The 15,377-nt window shown below is 36.3% G+C and overlaps 1 protein-coding gene across 7 annotated transcripts in view; it reads left to right on the plus strand.

Moving 5' to 3' along the window:
- PLXDC2 (plexin domain containing 2) overlaps positions 1–15,377 on the plus strand; it is a 430,201-nt gene that overhangs the window by 366,774 nt on the left and 48,050 nt on the right. For all 7 annotated transcript variants that reach the window (XM_005214189.5, NM_001077928.1, XM_015473986.3 and 4 more), the window contains 2 exons: positions 5,206–5,356; positions 6,799–6,837. In XM_005214189.5, the coding sequence (XP_005214246.1) occupies positions 5,206–5,356; positions 6,799–6,837 (190 nt within the window). The remainder of the gene's footprint in view (positions 1–5,205; positions 5,357–6,798; positions 6,838–15,377) is intronic.

Here is a 15,377-nt window from a genome sequence, read left to right on the forward strand (position 1 = left end):
TTATTTGAGGAGGTGATATTTAATGACTTCTGAGGGGTAACTGAAGATAAGAGTGGTGAGAGGTAACACTGGTGAGGTGAACAGGACCCAGTAACATTGAAGGAGTTTGAGCCTCATGTTAAAGGCAGGACAAAGCTATCTGGAGGGTTTTAATTAAGGGGATGATATGATCCAAATGACTTTTTGGAAGAATGAATACATTGTATATTACCCTGTCTTAATTACTGTAGTTTTATAAGAAATATCACTAGCTATAGAACAGACTTTACTTTTTCATCTTCTCAGGTGTTTTGACAACTTTTGAACTTTTGTTCTTCGTATAAATTTTAAAATAAGCTTGCAATATCTGTAGTCAGTCAATCTTGTCAATATTTTTACTCAAAGTCTGTTGCTCAGTTGTGTCCAACTCTTTGTGACTCCATGGACTATAACTCGCCAGGCTCCTCTGTCCATGGGATTTCCCAGGCAAGAATAGTGGTTGCCATCTCCTTCTCCAGGGGATCTTCCCAACCCAGGGATTGAATCCACATCTCCTCTTAGCAGGTAGATTCTTTACCACTGAGCCACCAGGGAAGGCCCTCATTTTTACTGAAGTTACATTGAACTATGAATTACACTGCATTTCCAAAATGGAAATTTTAAATTTCATCTTTTCATTATTGACTTCTTACCTAATTGAATTGCCAGACAGCACATTCTATATGACACTGATTCTTTAAAATTAGTTGGAGCTTTTAATGGAATAGTCAGTGAGTCATTTGTAACAAAGATCTACATGTGCTCAGAAGGATGTGTGTTTTCTAACTGATTGGTTATCCAGTTGGATAAATGGGTTCTAGGTATTTTCACCATAAGCCTCTTTACGATAAACATTTTGGCCACAAACATTTTTGCCAAGTAAATGGCCATGAGGTCATAATTTTGCCACTAAAGATACAATAAGGAAAAATAAAAGAGGGACATTAGAAAGGATATAATGAAACATGAAAGTGAATAGCAAAATTGAAAAGATTTTATTGAGAAGTACAAAGTATCTGAATACACTTAATGTGTGTGGAGACTCACAGCAATACTGTGCAAGTAAGCGACTTTATTCTGTGGGTTGAACCTAAGCACTTGCCTTCCAAGTCTTTTGTTCATAGTATTACACATTTTTTTGCTACTAATTTGTCTGCTTGTTCAACATCCCAATGTTATTTTCAGCAAAATTTCTTCCTTCTTGAAGAGAGGCATCAATTCCAAATGCTAGGATGCATATTTGTAACCGAGCTTTCTATTGTGTCATAAAAGCCTCTGCACTGCTGTGTGTTCTTGGCATTTGTCACATGCCTTCAGTAGACATTACAAAGTTTTATGGGAAACGCAGATTCACCTCTGTGCCTTCAAGGTCCTCAGCCTCTTTCCTGCCATGTCTTGTGTTTCAGAAGAAAAAACCAACTTGGGCAAATCATCATCATCTGTCATGATTTCTGTACTGTGTATATCCAACCAAACCACCAGCCAGATATTTTATCTTTTACAGCAAAATTGCCTTACAGCCAATTAGTTATGCGACAAGAGTATTTTCAGCAAAAATGCATGTGACAAAGATATTTACAGCAGAGAAGATTATGATAAAAATTCTGGGCACGTGATAAAGTCAGTCAGACTCTCTCCATTCTCTTCATCTTCACCTCTGAGCTCTTTGGAGGTAGGCTGGACCTGCTCATCACTTCCTTGCATAACCTCTCTTTTATATCATCTATTTTCTTATTTCTCTGTGCTGCATCCCAGGGGATTTTTTCAGATCTATTTGCCAGTTTATTAATTCTTTCTTCCTCTTGTTCAATCTGCTCTTTAACCTATCCATTGACGTAGTAATTTCAACAATGGTATTTTTCATTTTTTAGGGTCAATCTTTACTCAATCTGCTGTATCATTTTTATAGCCTGTTTACTAGTTTATTTTTAAATTTTCCTATTTATTTATTTCAATATTTCATGTATAATTTCTATACGTTTCACACTGGATGATCCCAATCTGGGATCAAAAAGTTTTTGCTAGTCTGATTATGTTGTTCTCTGTTTTTGCTTGGTCTTTGTCAGACTACTCTTTTTCTCTTTGTGTTTCTTTTTGTGTCCTTTAATTAGCAGTGCATTTGTTTGATCTTATTCCATGGGAATTTCTAGGATGTAGGTAGGTGATGTTTTCCACTAAAGAGGTTTTGATGATGAAAACCTGAGGGCTTCAGGGGGTGCCATCTGTTCCTGCGTTACTATGGGGAGGAGAGGTTTGGATTAATCTCCCCCATCTACTGTTGGTACCAAGCTGATCTCCTTGGAGCATAATTAGTTTTTGGCATTTTTACCTTCAGAGCAAACCCTGCACTTTTACTTTACCTTATGTATATTGCTCCTGCTGTCTTTATAGCACACAGGTTTTGCTTTATTTTGTTTTGGTGGTGGAGACAAAAGAAAGGCCCCTTCAGAGACTTTTCTCTACTTCCTGAAAATCCTCATAATGCTTCAAAATTCTTGTTTTATCCAGAATCCACGTATATTATGGCAGGAGGACCATTCAGGATCTGTAGTGTGCCTTTACTGCCATGAGCAACACAAAGGTCAGGATTTTGGCTTAACCATTAGGGTGATTAAGAATACTGATATACAGATTTCTGTGTGTGTGTGTAAATAGAACCACGGGGGAAGAATAATGTGTGACAAATTCCGTCTTAGACTTATTGAGCTTGAGAAGTCTGTGACATCCACATGCATATAAGTCAATAGATGAATACTTGGGCCTAAAATCCAAGAGAAAAATGTGGACTGGAGATAGACATTTATGCATAATTAACATAAAGATGTTAATTGAAGTCATAAGTATGGAGGAAATTATTAGTGACCATGCCTATAGATAAAAGACAGGTCAGGAAAGATCCATAAGAACTACCAACCCTTAAAGCAAAGAAGGAAGAAGCAGTTGGCGAAGCAGTTGTTAGAAAGGAGTCAGAAAATTGATGAGTGTGTGTCACAGACTCTAAGGTTAGAAAATGGACAGACAGTGCCAAATGCTAGTGAAATATTGAGTGTATATGGAAGGTGTGATAAATACAGAAATATTTAGAAACATTGGTATAAGAAGTTTCAGTTAAGTTGTGCTGGACAAAAACAAACTTGTGGGCATCTGCAAAGCCCAAGGCTGGTCCATCTCTCTTGAATTCCGACTGTGAATGGAAGGAAAAGCAGGATGATCCCAGGATGCATGTGGAGAAGAGGGAAGATGGAGTTTTTAAAATAAGCTGGGATGTGCTTGAGTATGGTAAAGTGCTGATGATAACAAGGCAAAAGGGGATTAAGACTAAATACTGAGGAGAAAGGAGGGGGGTCAAATGAGCAGGTTCACAATATCTGAGAAGGTAGACTGGGCTGGGCCAGAGCAGACACATGGGGAACAGCTGTTAACAGTGGACTTGTCCATCCCAACAGGAGGAAGAAGGACAGGTCAGTACAGATGATGATGGGATGATGATCTGTAAATAAATTTTTAAAATTCTTGCTGATGACTCACTTATCAAAGATATAAAAAGTGAGGCCAAGGGTAAAATTGGGGGATACATTATGGAATGGCAGTTCTAAGTAGAGTGGAGAGGGTTTGAAATTGATGTTGAGGATAATGAGAGAGGAGGTCAGCAAAGCTGGGCAGTATTGCCAGGCAGCATAGAAGCCCTTGCTGGGGATGCTGGAGGTGAGTTTGTGGAGCTCCCAGTGGGAGGATGTGTGGTTGTTCTCCAGCTCGCTCGCTCGCTCGCTGTCTTTCTCTCTCTCTGAGCTTTGGCGCAGGCAAGGAAAGGCAGAGTTTTTACTGTATTTGGTACTGCAGATTTTCTAAGAAGGTGATGTGGAAAACAAAATACACACAAAAACAAGGCAAGATGCTTAAAGATATTGAAAAGAGAGGTTGAACTGATGGGGAAAAAACAAGACTAAAGGGAGAGCATCATTGTGCTTGGGTTTTCTACAGAATCACGGGATAAGAAGAATGTGAGTAGCTACATTCATGAACAGCTACCTGAATAGACAGGAAAAAGGATAACTGAAGGTATGATTTCAGAACTAAAGCATCCCCAGCTGCAGAGAAGGTCCAAGGTGTGGGGATGATAACTAAAGTGGAGTCAAGGAGGAGATCGTGAGATTACTGAGGCTGAGAAGATGCAGGAACGAAAGTCTGTGGGATCGAATGGGCTGCTAGGATGTTGGAGAGAGTAAGCTGGATCATATCTAACTAGTGACAAGGAAACCATATTGGATGTTCTTCCTGAACCAGCAGTACAGTGCATTGCATGTTCCTAATGACAAGAGAACTTTAAAAAAGGTATTTATTTAATAAAACTTTTCAGTTGTGGGATAAGTACCATCCATGTGTACGTAGTTATCTTCTATTAATTGTCAAGGACCACCAGAGGGATGAAGTCCTTTGAAGCACAAAGAGGTAGGGAGAAATACCAACTTCTAAACTATAAAACTTTGCATGTTGGAAATCGTTACTGGTAAATGTCATATTGTTTCTTCTTGTGGGCTATAAATGAAAACTACGATATGCACCATGTCCTCGTGTAGCTCGGTTAGGGAGAAAATATTCTAAGTGATTGCCTGAGTGCTGTTCAATCCTTTGCGTGGGTGGCTCTGAATATTTCATAAAGGAAGGCAAAATTTTAATCTTAAATATCCATTCACCCTGTGGGAAGTTATTTTTGAAACAATGGAGTAGTATAGAGCAGTTACATGTTTCAAATTTAGCATTAGCAATTTGATGTGAATGGAATACATTCTTTCTTCACACACTTAACCATGTTTTAAACCTTCTCTTTATATACATTTTTCTTCTGGTCTGTTTCCCATCATGTCTTTTAAAAATATATTGATATAAAATTTGGGTTAAGATCAACAGTAATATGAAAAGTTAAACTCAGAAATGACGGAATCCAAATATCTAGACATGGAAATGCTTTCTAACATCCCATTTTAAATATATATATGAAGTCAGTAAAATCTATAACTGTAGTCCTGTAAAAAAAGTATTCCTCATCTTGATTTGAGAGGCCTTTGTGCTTTACAGCCCAGCTTCTTTTTATTCTTTTGTTTCTTCTATTATTTTTCTCCTTGATATAATTTTAAAATGTAGCTCTGATCACTCCTCCATTGTCTCCCCCTCTGTTTCTCTTATTAGTCAAAAGAGAAGATGTGTGACCCCACAGAGCCAGCGGAAAGTTCTACTCGAACCAGCACCACCATACGTGCAACAACCACACAATTCAGGGTCTTGACGACCACCAGAAGAGCAGCCACCTCCCAGCTGCCCACCAGCCTGCCCACAGAAGGTGCCCTGGAGACACTTTTTCTCTGTTACTGAAGGGGGGAAAATTCACTGTTGACGTGTACAGGAGAGGTTCTCCAGGGGAAATTTTTTTCTTCAGCGAACTGGATTTCTTAGGAATGTCTAAAAGGGAAAATACAAAATTATAGTGGAGTAAAACTATGTGCTGTGTTTTTTTTGTGTTTTTTTTTTTTTTTAATGTATGGATGCCTTTTATTAAGATTTAGTCTTTAATGGTGATCTTGGCTACTAGAGTCTCTAGAAAAGAAAGAAAGAACTTCCTCTCGTGTCCTTCCTTCCTTTCTTGCTGAACTTTGTAATAACAGTGTTTAACATTTTAATCACAGGATAGGAAGGCAAAATGCATAGAAAATGTCCATTGATTTTGTATTCTGAATAACAGGTAATTCTGCTAATACACAATTCTTATATTTGCGTGGATACAGTCAGTAAAATATGCTGGTCTATAACCTTATAGAGAAGCACTGTGTATGACACAGAAATTGTACTAGAGAAGCATTTCCTTTGCCAGGAAAGGCAAAAATACTAGAGGGCATGAATGCATGCACACAGCTCATTGGGGAAAGATGGGATATTAGCCCAAATTTGTTAGTCATTTATTCTGAATGGTGCCACTAGGGAGAAATGTGAGACCAGTTAGCCAAGAGTAAGCCTTGAGGGGAAAACATGGTCTTATTTCTTTTCATAAGCCTTGCTTTAATTTGAATAGGATATTAAACTTGAATCTTTTGCTCTTAATTGAAATTTAATTGGATATTTAAAGTTAACTAGAATAAAGTGTTAAAATGAGGTGAAGGACAGCTGCTAAGTACATTTTAATGCTTTTAAAACCAATATTATATTTTAATTCATCTTATTTGGGGTTGTTATGTAGCCTGAGAAAAATATTTCTGTAATTCAAATCCTCCCCTTTAGAATGAAATATACCATTGAAATTAAAAGCACATTCTACATTTTGTAGGACAAGATACTTTGTATGTTATTTTGGTCATATTTATTAGCAATGAATAAGCATTTAACTTTTGAAGTCAAGTTTGTAAATATTGACAAATATTTACTATTCCAGTTAACTTGGAATTTCCTTGATCTTGGCCTTTAAAATAAATAAGGACTTCTAGAGTCTAATTACAGTAAATCATTTTAGAAAATTAAGATAAATGTATTTTAAGTCAAAGTTATACCAGTGTACTTTTCTCATAGCTCTTAAGAGTCATATAAAACTTTACTAAAGTTTTACAATCTTGACCTTACAATCTCAGAAAGTTTAGTACTACATCCTATAAGGTAAGACTAACTCTCATTGACCTAGAAATTTACTCAGTAAAGTATCAGAATCCATTCCTGTTAAACAGTTAATGCATTAGTAGACAATTGATTTATGTACCTTAAAAATTTTTTTGTTGTAACTTTGACTTTCTCTTCCAGATGATACCAAGATAGCTCTACATCTAAAAGATAATGGAGGTAGGAACTGACATTTTTCTTTTATAAATATTTTTTAGATACTAATCTATTTCATTCATTTAAGCATGAGAAAGAACTTGTGGGCTTCTAAATGTAGAGTGAGGTCATATTTTACTCCTTCATGGTGTTTAACACAGGAAGAATTCAATGGTTGACTTGAAAAGTCAAATTATTTCAATAGCGGAGTGAAATTCTAATCTCAGTGTTTGCCTGTAAAACTTCAGGACGCCACTGACCAATTGTAAAGTGAAAATTTATCCACATTCCTTGCTGTTTCTTGTTGCTGGAGCCCTCGGTTTATTGGTTGCATATGTGGCTATCTACCAGTATTGGGTTCAAGCCTGTTTTTCACTACATTGACTATTCAACATCATTTATAATTAAAATTAAGAAATAGAGCAATATGGAAATATACTTTTACTAGGCGTTTTTATCTTCTATGCAAAGAAAAAGACAAAAAGAAACTTGAGGAAGAACAGTTAATAAGTAGATAACTAGAGTTTTTCTAAGACAATTTAGGAATGTATGTAATAGTACATGAAAATTTGAGGAAGAAAGGCTTTACCAAAACAAGTCTGTAAAAGATATTGACCAAAATTTTTCAAATAGCTCTTTTCCTTTTAAATTATGTTAGGTCATATGTGCAACTCTATCATAGAATGCTGGATTTCATAAAAGAGATGTAACTATATTAGTAACTGTTTATTCAGCTCAGGAAGGGGGTTTCCTCTTAGCAGCATCTTTTATGTAAATGTGGGTTCACTGTATTATTGATCTCGACACAGTCTCACTTTTGCAGCCCCAGGCGATAACCTGAGTAAGTCAGAATCCAACATGTATGGTGTTAGGTATGTTTCTCTCTGTATTTGTAGAGAATAGTTTCTAAATTACTCAGTCTAAGTCAAGAAACAAATATTTCTGTTTGTTGTTAGGTTACTGTATATCTATATATATGTATTTAGATCAGTCCACTTAAAAGTTGCTTAGCCTCTCCATATATATCATTATCACATCAGTTTTCCATTGTCTTGCTTCTGTATCACAATATTTTATTTCATTTATTTACTTATTGTTGTATTAATGCAATAAGTGGATAGCTTCACAAGTAGCCATTTGCCACATATACACTAGCTAGAAATAAAATCTTAGTGTTGAAGGGACTTTAGCAATTCCCCCATTCAACATTTCTCAGAGCAGGTTGTTGGTGAACCTAAGTCCTAATGTCAGGGTTACCTCCTTTGGATGGAGGATGTTAAAAAGAGATAAATGGAATGGAGGAGGGTTCCCCAGAAGCTTCTGTTGTATTTGCTATGTTTAATTATTAACACAGGTAGTAGTTATATGTGTTTGTTATATTGTTCTCGATTCTGTCTTTTCTTTTTTCTTTAATATGACTAAAATATTCTATAATGCTGACAGAAAAAAAAACTGGAAAAGGAAATGGCAACCCACTTCAGTATTCTTGCCTAGGAAATCTCATGGACAGAGGCGCCTGGTGGGCTACAGTCCATGGGGTCACAAGAGTCAGACATGACTTAGCGACTAACCAACAACAATAGAAAAAACAAAAGATTCCTGTTATCAAATAGCTATGAGATATTCTGGTTGAAAAAAAAATGTAAGCAATTTACTTTCTGGAAAACTGTTAAAAGCTTTTACCGTTCATTCATTCATTTACTTATTCCTGCCGAGTGCCTGCTAATTGCAAGGGATTGTATATGCTTGCAGCTATGGTAGTGAAAATGGTTTAGACAAATTCCTGGCTTTCAGAAAGCATAGATTCTAAAGAAACTTCCAAGATGGTGATAAAGATTTAGCATCTGGCATTTCTCCACTATTTGGTCTTAAAATTTTTTTGCAAATAGCTTTCACTGACTTAATGTTTTGTGGAATACACTTTGGGAAATAGTTTTCTAGAATGTTACCAGTTATCCCAAGGAAAATCCTTAGTTTTGTTTAATGCAGCAAGGAATAGTAAAACTCTGAAGATTTTTTTAATGCAGTGTATTAAAACTATCTTATGACACTGAGAAATCAAGTTAAGTAAATTCCAAGATTGAAATGGAGGGCTTCTTTTCTTTTTTCATCTTACTAGAAAAATTAACTATTGGATCTTCAGATTATATAAGATCACTGATATGCATCAGGTGGCACAATGGTAAAGAATGCCAATGCAGAGAGACACCAGAGATGAGGGTTCAATCCCTGGAGCAGGAAGATCCCCTGGAGTAAGAAATGGCAACCCACTCCAATATTCTTGCCTGGAAAATTCCAAGGACAGAGAAGCCTGGCAGGCTACCGTCCATGGGGTTGCAGAGAGTCAGACATGACTGAGCTACTGAGCACAAGCATGCCTCAGGTACCCGCCAGAGTTCCAAAATATCACAATGAGACTTAATATGTCTATACACTGGAACTCTTTTCATGGCCAGGTTTGCTAATGAAGCACTTTTCCTAAATGTGCAGTTAGAGCAGACCAACTTGACCAGTGCTAAGATAAATGTTCCTTTCAAAGAGTACTTGAGATTGCAGATTCCTTTTTATAGCAACTTTATTAAGTTAGCATGCTACCACTGCTTTTTATTTTATGGAATATGGAAATGTAGGAAGGACTGCCAATTTAAATCCAACTTCATTAGTTAATTAAACATGTTGAAAACAGAATTCAGAATTGTTCTTTTCCTCCAGCTTCACATTTTTTTTCTTTTTTTGAGATTGAGGTAATAATGGAAAAGGATGTCTAAATGCTTTCTCACATTTAGTGAGAATTTTTTTAGATGCAAGCTAAGACATTTGTGTAAATTGCTATGTATTGCAGAGAAATTCAGCACATTTTCTTTTAATTTAATTGGCTGCTCTTAAAACCATTTTAATTTAGAGGTCTGTACTTTTCTAGAAGAGGGTGATGTTTATCAAAGTACTCAATGTGTAGCTATACTCTGCCCTTTACATCCGTACATCACCTTCTTTAGATATTGGATTACCTTGGCCCTGAGTCTTCCTAGAATATTTCTATGACTTAAAGTAGTTGATTTTCTCAGTGGTATCCACAGCTGACCTGATTATATATTCACTTTCCAGGAGATTTCCCTTCATCTTTGATATGAAAACATAAAATACTTCTGAGCAGCTGGACACCAGAGGCACACAACAGGGCTTCTCATTCACAGGACCCAGACTGAGTTCCAGTCTGCAAAAATCACTCTTGATAAATCGTCACTTGTGCATTGTGTTTCCTGCTACAATTAGATCAGGTCTAGGAAGAGCCTCTGCATATTTCCAGTTAGTTGTTTGATTGGAGACGTTTTATTAGTCTTCAGCATTGAGTGAAAATCCTCAGTTCTCTAAATAAGTTGGAGAAAAGAGACTGAAAAAAATATCTAGACAAAGAGAATGACTCCTAATGAAGCAGGTGCCATTAGTAAGTTAGCACTGATTGGCCATTATAAATGGCTGAATACAAAAACTCAGAGGAACCAACATACAGATAGTATTTTGTCTCCAACTGAAATGTTCCTACTTGCGTGTTTATGGTATTAAGTTGCAAGTAATATATATGTCTAATTAAGTAGCATTTCTGCTCCTTATTCATGTGAAAGGCAGGTAAGAAGAAGGAGGTAAGAGGAGGAGGAGAAGGAGGAGGAGAGGGAGGAGGAGGGGGAGGAGAGGGAGGAGGAGGGGGAGGAGAGGGAGGAGGAGGGGGAGGAGAGGGAGGAGGAGGGGGAGGAGAGGGAGGGGGGAGGAGAATCGAAGAAAAAGCAGAGGAAAAACATTTATTGTTTCCTATGCTCCAAGCACTCTTCTAAATGTACCTGTATTAACTCATTTAATTCACACAACATCCCTGTGACTAGTTCTGCCCATATTTCCATTTTTTAGCTGAGGAAATGGAGGTACAGAAAGGTGAGGTTACCTGGCTGGTAAGTGGCAGAGCTGCCACGTGAATCTACTTAGTCTTAAAGTGGATTCCAGGACCCTGGCAGCCTCACAGTATGGCTGCTCCTGAGTAGTACAGTCCTCTTAGAAACTTCACATGGGAGACGCCAACCCAAGGAGTTTCATTCCCACCTCCAGTATTCTTTTTCCTCTTTTATAACAACTGGTTATACGTATAAGTATTTAGAAATGAAATTTCCTTTTGCCATGTAATTATGCCTTACTTTTCATTTTATCCTTTCTTTGAAAATCCCAATGCATTGATCCCCCTGTGTAACTGAGTCCTTTCTGAAACACTGGCATGTATTCTGCAAACTGCAGGGGTATTCTTTGTTTATGTTCAAAAACTAAATTCTTTCAGCCTTCTAGGTTTCTCGAGAAATTCAAGTTTAATTCTCTATTAAGGGGTTCCTAGAATGTATTCTTTAAATAATATGTATTTCTGTGGATAATGGTTATAAGCATTTAAAACTACATCTCCCTTGGGTTTTCGAATTCTGGCAAAAGCTTGTTTAGAAAAGTCACATTTTTAAGGAGTTACCTAGCTGTATGTTTTTAGCTGGTGCCACTATTGACTGCCTTCTTTGGTATTTAATTAGTTGCTTCCAAATGACACTCACCACCTAAATAGAAATGTAAATGCCTTCAAGATGCAAACTGGAAAAAATTATATTTAGGGCCGAAATAGGTCTGTGAGTTGAATCAATGGCAAAGTCTCTTAACTGAGAAGTGAAATCTTCAACCAGATTCAGCTCAATTTAGCAAATGAAGTTGTGCCATTCTGCTATACTGCAGATGTTAAAATTATATCAAGCTCTAAAATCCTATGATTAATTTTATTATTTAAAATTTGTTGACTGAGATTTGGTACTATGATAATAATACCAAAAGCTGCATTCGCTCTTGGTTCCTCGAAAGATTCTTCCTTCTGATAAAGTCATGTTTCTTTTTAAAAAACATATTTGCATGTAAGTTCTTAATTACTAATGATATTTAAAGTATGAGCACCCGAGACATCACTGGTGTGTCTTGCAGGTGGCACTGTGTTCGTCATTTCTTCTCATTGGTAGGAAGTCTGCTAAACCTGGATTCTGAAAGGCTGTGTTCTTGAGTCGGAAGGTGGGGTCTTCATCAAAAGGATGCTAAAGTAACTACATTAAGCAGTTTGCAGAATGTGATCAAGTTAATTCTGGAGTACAGATCTGCAAAATAATTAATTTTAAAGAGTTAATACAGAAATATTACTTTGAATGAATTATGGAGTGGTTTGTCTAAATTCTGAATCTGTTGTGTTTAATCTCCTACTTATGAACATATAAGGCCTTTTATCCAAAGATAAAATGTTAGAACATTATTCTGACTTTTTCACTAGACTACTTCTAAGGTTATATTTTTATTACCTAGTGTGTAGTGACAGATCAAGTGTCTAGTGTTTCATTTATCATTCAGTCACATTATTTTTTGACTTTAATACATAAATCATCAAAGTCACCTATCTTTCACTTTTTTCTCCTACCTTCCCTTGCTATTTTTTTTTTCATCTTTTTCTTTAGCAGCGATCACAGTCTTGTAAGCAAAGGGAAACCGTTATTACCTTTTGACAGACTATTGAGTATCTATCACTTACTGTTTCTAAAACTGTAAAAATAACTTGGCATTTGGTTTTATGTTTTGCTCTGTGTGACTACTTTCATGATAGCACTAATTGTATAAGAAAGTGTACAAGTGCCATAATAATGAACATTTCTTACACTTCAGAATATTATTTTGAATGTCCCGTATGGATTAAGAAATTCTCTTCTAAAATTTTGTTTAGAGTAGTGTTTTTCAACTTTTTATGTACATAAGAATCATCTGGTTATTCTCATTTTATTATTCTAGCTCCTAAGAACCCCAGTGCTCAGGCTGTTCTCCGTAACACTTAAATCTGAACCTCGGGATCTGGGATCCAGGCATCAATACTTTTTAAGCCCTCAGGCAATTCCCACATACAGTTCCATCAAGAACAGGTGGTCTGAGGCAATGCTTCATAAATATGAAGAAGCATTGGAGACATCAGGGAAAGATAGAATCTATGCAAATCTGAAATTTACTTAAGAAATACAAACAAACTATAAATTTAGGCATCATCAGCATATAATGATAGTTGAAATTATCAGAGTGAATGAGATCACAGAAGAATAAAGTAAAAATGAAAAGGTCAAAGGACTAATGAGGGAAAACGTACATGCATGCTAAGTCACTTCAGTCATGTCCAACTCTGTGTGACCCCATGGACTGCAGTCCACCCAGCTCCTCTGTCCATGGGATTCTCCAGGCAAGAATACTGGAGTAGGTTGCTGTGCCCTCCTCCAGGGGATCTTCCTGACGCAGGGATCAAACTCACGTCTGTCATGGCTAACTTGCATTGACAGGCAGGTTCTTTACCACTCGCACCGCCTGGGAAGCCCGTAAGGGAACACAGCAGTTGAGATTTTGTGGGGGAGGGAGGGGAACTCAAACACAGCAAGACAATCAGAAGAACTGGACTCACAGAAAACAAGAAGACAATTTCAAGAAGCAAGTAGTGAACAATGCCAAAGACAAATGGAAAAAAAAAAAGAAAGGTAACCATTGAATTAAATAGTAAGTTGACATTGGTTGATCTTGACCTGATAGTTCTATAGTCCACAGATGCACAGTCCCCAGAGAGAATCTGAGAAGTTGATGAGCAATAAGGACATTGAAGTCAAATGGGACATGCTGCTATTTAAAGAAGCTTGGTGAGAAGGGAAGTAGGATTTCTGTTGTTTTGTTTTAGGAGTGTATTTATATGTTAGAGGTGTTGAGAAGAAAAAAAGACATGAAGAAAAGGAGTGAGAGATGACTGAGAATGAAGCAATATATGTGTAAGCAGGGATGGGTCAGTCCACGTGGATGAGAGGAGATGGGTAACAGGGAGAAATCTAGGGTATTCCTCTGGGCTTGTTGTTTTCTCAGTGTAATAGGAGACAGCAATATGGCAAGAGTGAGTGGGAGAGGTCAGAGTATGGGGTCCAGGAGTTGAAATAACCCATAGCACATTTCTGAAGGAAATGGAAAAGGGAGCCTCCTATGTATGTATGAAGGGTGTGCCAATGTGAATTTGGGGCCTGCTGACCATGTTGACCATCCTTGTGCTTTGGTGACATCAACACTAAATGTTTTCATGTGTGCTTGAATCAATACTTATTGATTCAAGGAATCATGAAATATGCTGATCCAGCTTAAGCAACCAAAAACAAAAAAAAAGAAGAAATTTTCTTTGAGAGAAAGAATATGTTATTTTTTAAGACATAAAGCTTTAAAGACAGTATTTGAATCTATTAAATGGTAAATTTAGTTTAATATTTTTAGCAGCTAGGTTTTCACTGGCTTACTGTTCCATTAAGACTAATTTTTGCTTGAATTTTATTCTGCATGGTCAAATAATACCATGCAAGATTTAAAATGTATCTTGGGTAGCAAGGACAGGCGTTAATTATTTAACACTAATTCATAACAGTAAGTACTGTGACCGAATGTTATTATTTCAGTTACAGTAGTGAATTAGCAACTAATTGGATCAAATTTCAATAAGTGATTTCAACATGTCTTAACATTATGCTCAGCAACTACTAAAGAAAAAAAATTTTTTAATATAGAGTTAAATTAAAATGGAATTCTAAGAAATATCTGTTTAACTTAAAGAAGGCAAGAGAGGAAGAAAAAATGGACCACATGATGGATGGACACGAAGGAAACAAATAGCAAAATGGAAGACCAAATTCAGGCATACCAATAATTTTACTAAATGAGTCAGAAATTCTACTTCTATGTATTCAAAAGAAAGCATAGCCATAAAAGTATTGTACCAGAATATTCATAACAACTGTATTCATAATTGCCAATAACTGAAACAATCCAGGTGTTTGTCAATAGAATAAACAAATTAAATATTTCATAAGATGGACTACTACTCAGCAGAAAAAAAATAATAAACTGCTGATACATGCAATAATATAAATAAAACTTTAAATCATTAGTTTAGGTAAAAGAAGCCAGGTATGAAAGAGTATATATAATATGATCTGATTTATGTGAAATTCAGTATAGATGAAACTAATCTACAGTAAGAGGAATCAGCACAGTGGTTTCCATGGCAGGGTAAGGTCAGGATTGATGGGAATGGAATCAATCGACTGATTGATTGAAAATTTTCTGAAGGCATGGAAATAGTCTGTATGTTGGTTTGGCTGATGATTTCTTTGGTATATAAGATCTGTGCATTTCAAGGTTGCAAATTTTACCTTAGTGGGAAAAAAAAGAAAACAGAAATGTTGATGTACTTCTCATGAACTAGATAGTTTTTTCTTAACTCTCATGAGTAAATTTTTTCAAGCTTCTTAAAATTCTCAACAAAAGAGAGCAAAAAGATTTATCCTTAACAAAGAAGCTTCTCTAATTAATAAGCATAAAATGTAATGCCTCTGATTACTTGATTCATGGTTTACTTTAAATTATTCTTAGAATCGTCCCATGTAGTTGCTAATAGTGATAAAGTTATCTTGCAATTATTGGATTTACTGTACACCAGACATTCATCT

The sequence above is a fragment of the Bos taurus genome, chromosome 13 (genome assembly GCF_002263795.3).
Source record: "Bos taurus isolate L1 Dominette 01449 registration number 42190680 breed Hereford chromosome 13, ARS-UCD2.0, whole genome shotgun sequence".
Classification (NCBI taxonomy): Eukaryota; Metazoa; Chordata; class Mammalia; order Artiodactyla; family Bovidae; genus Bos; species Bos taurus.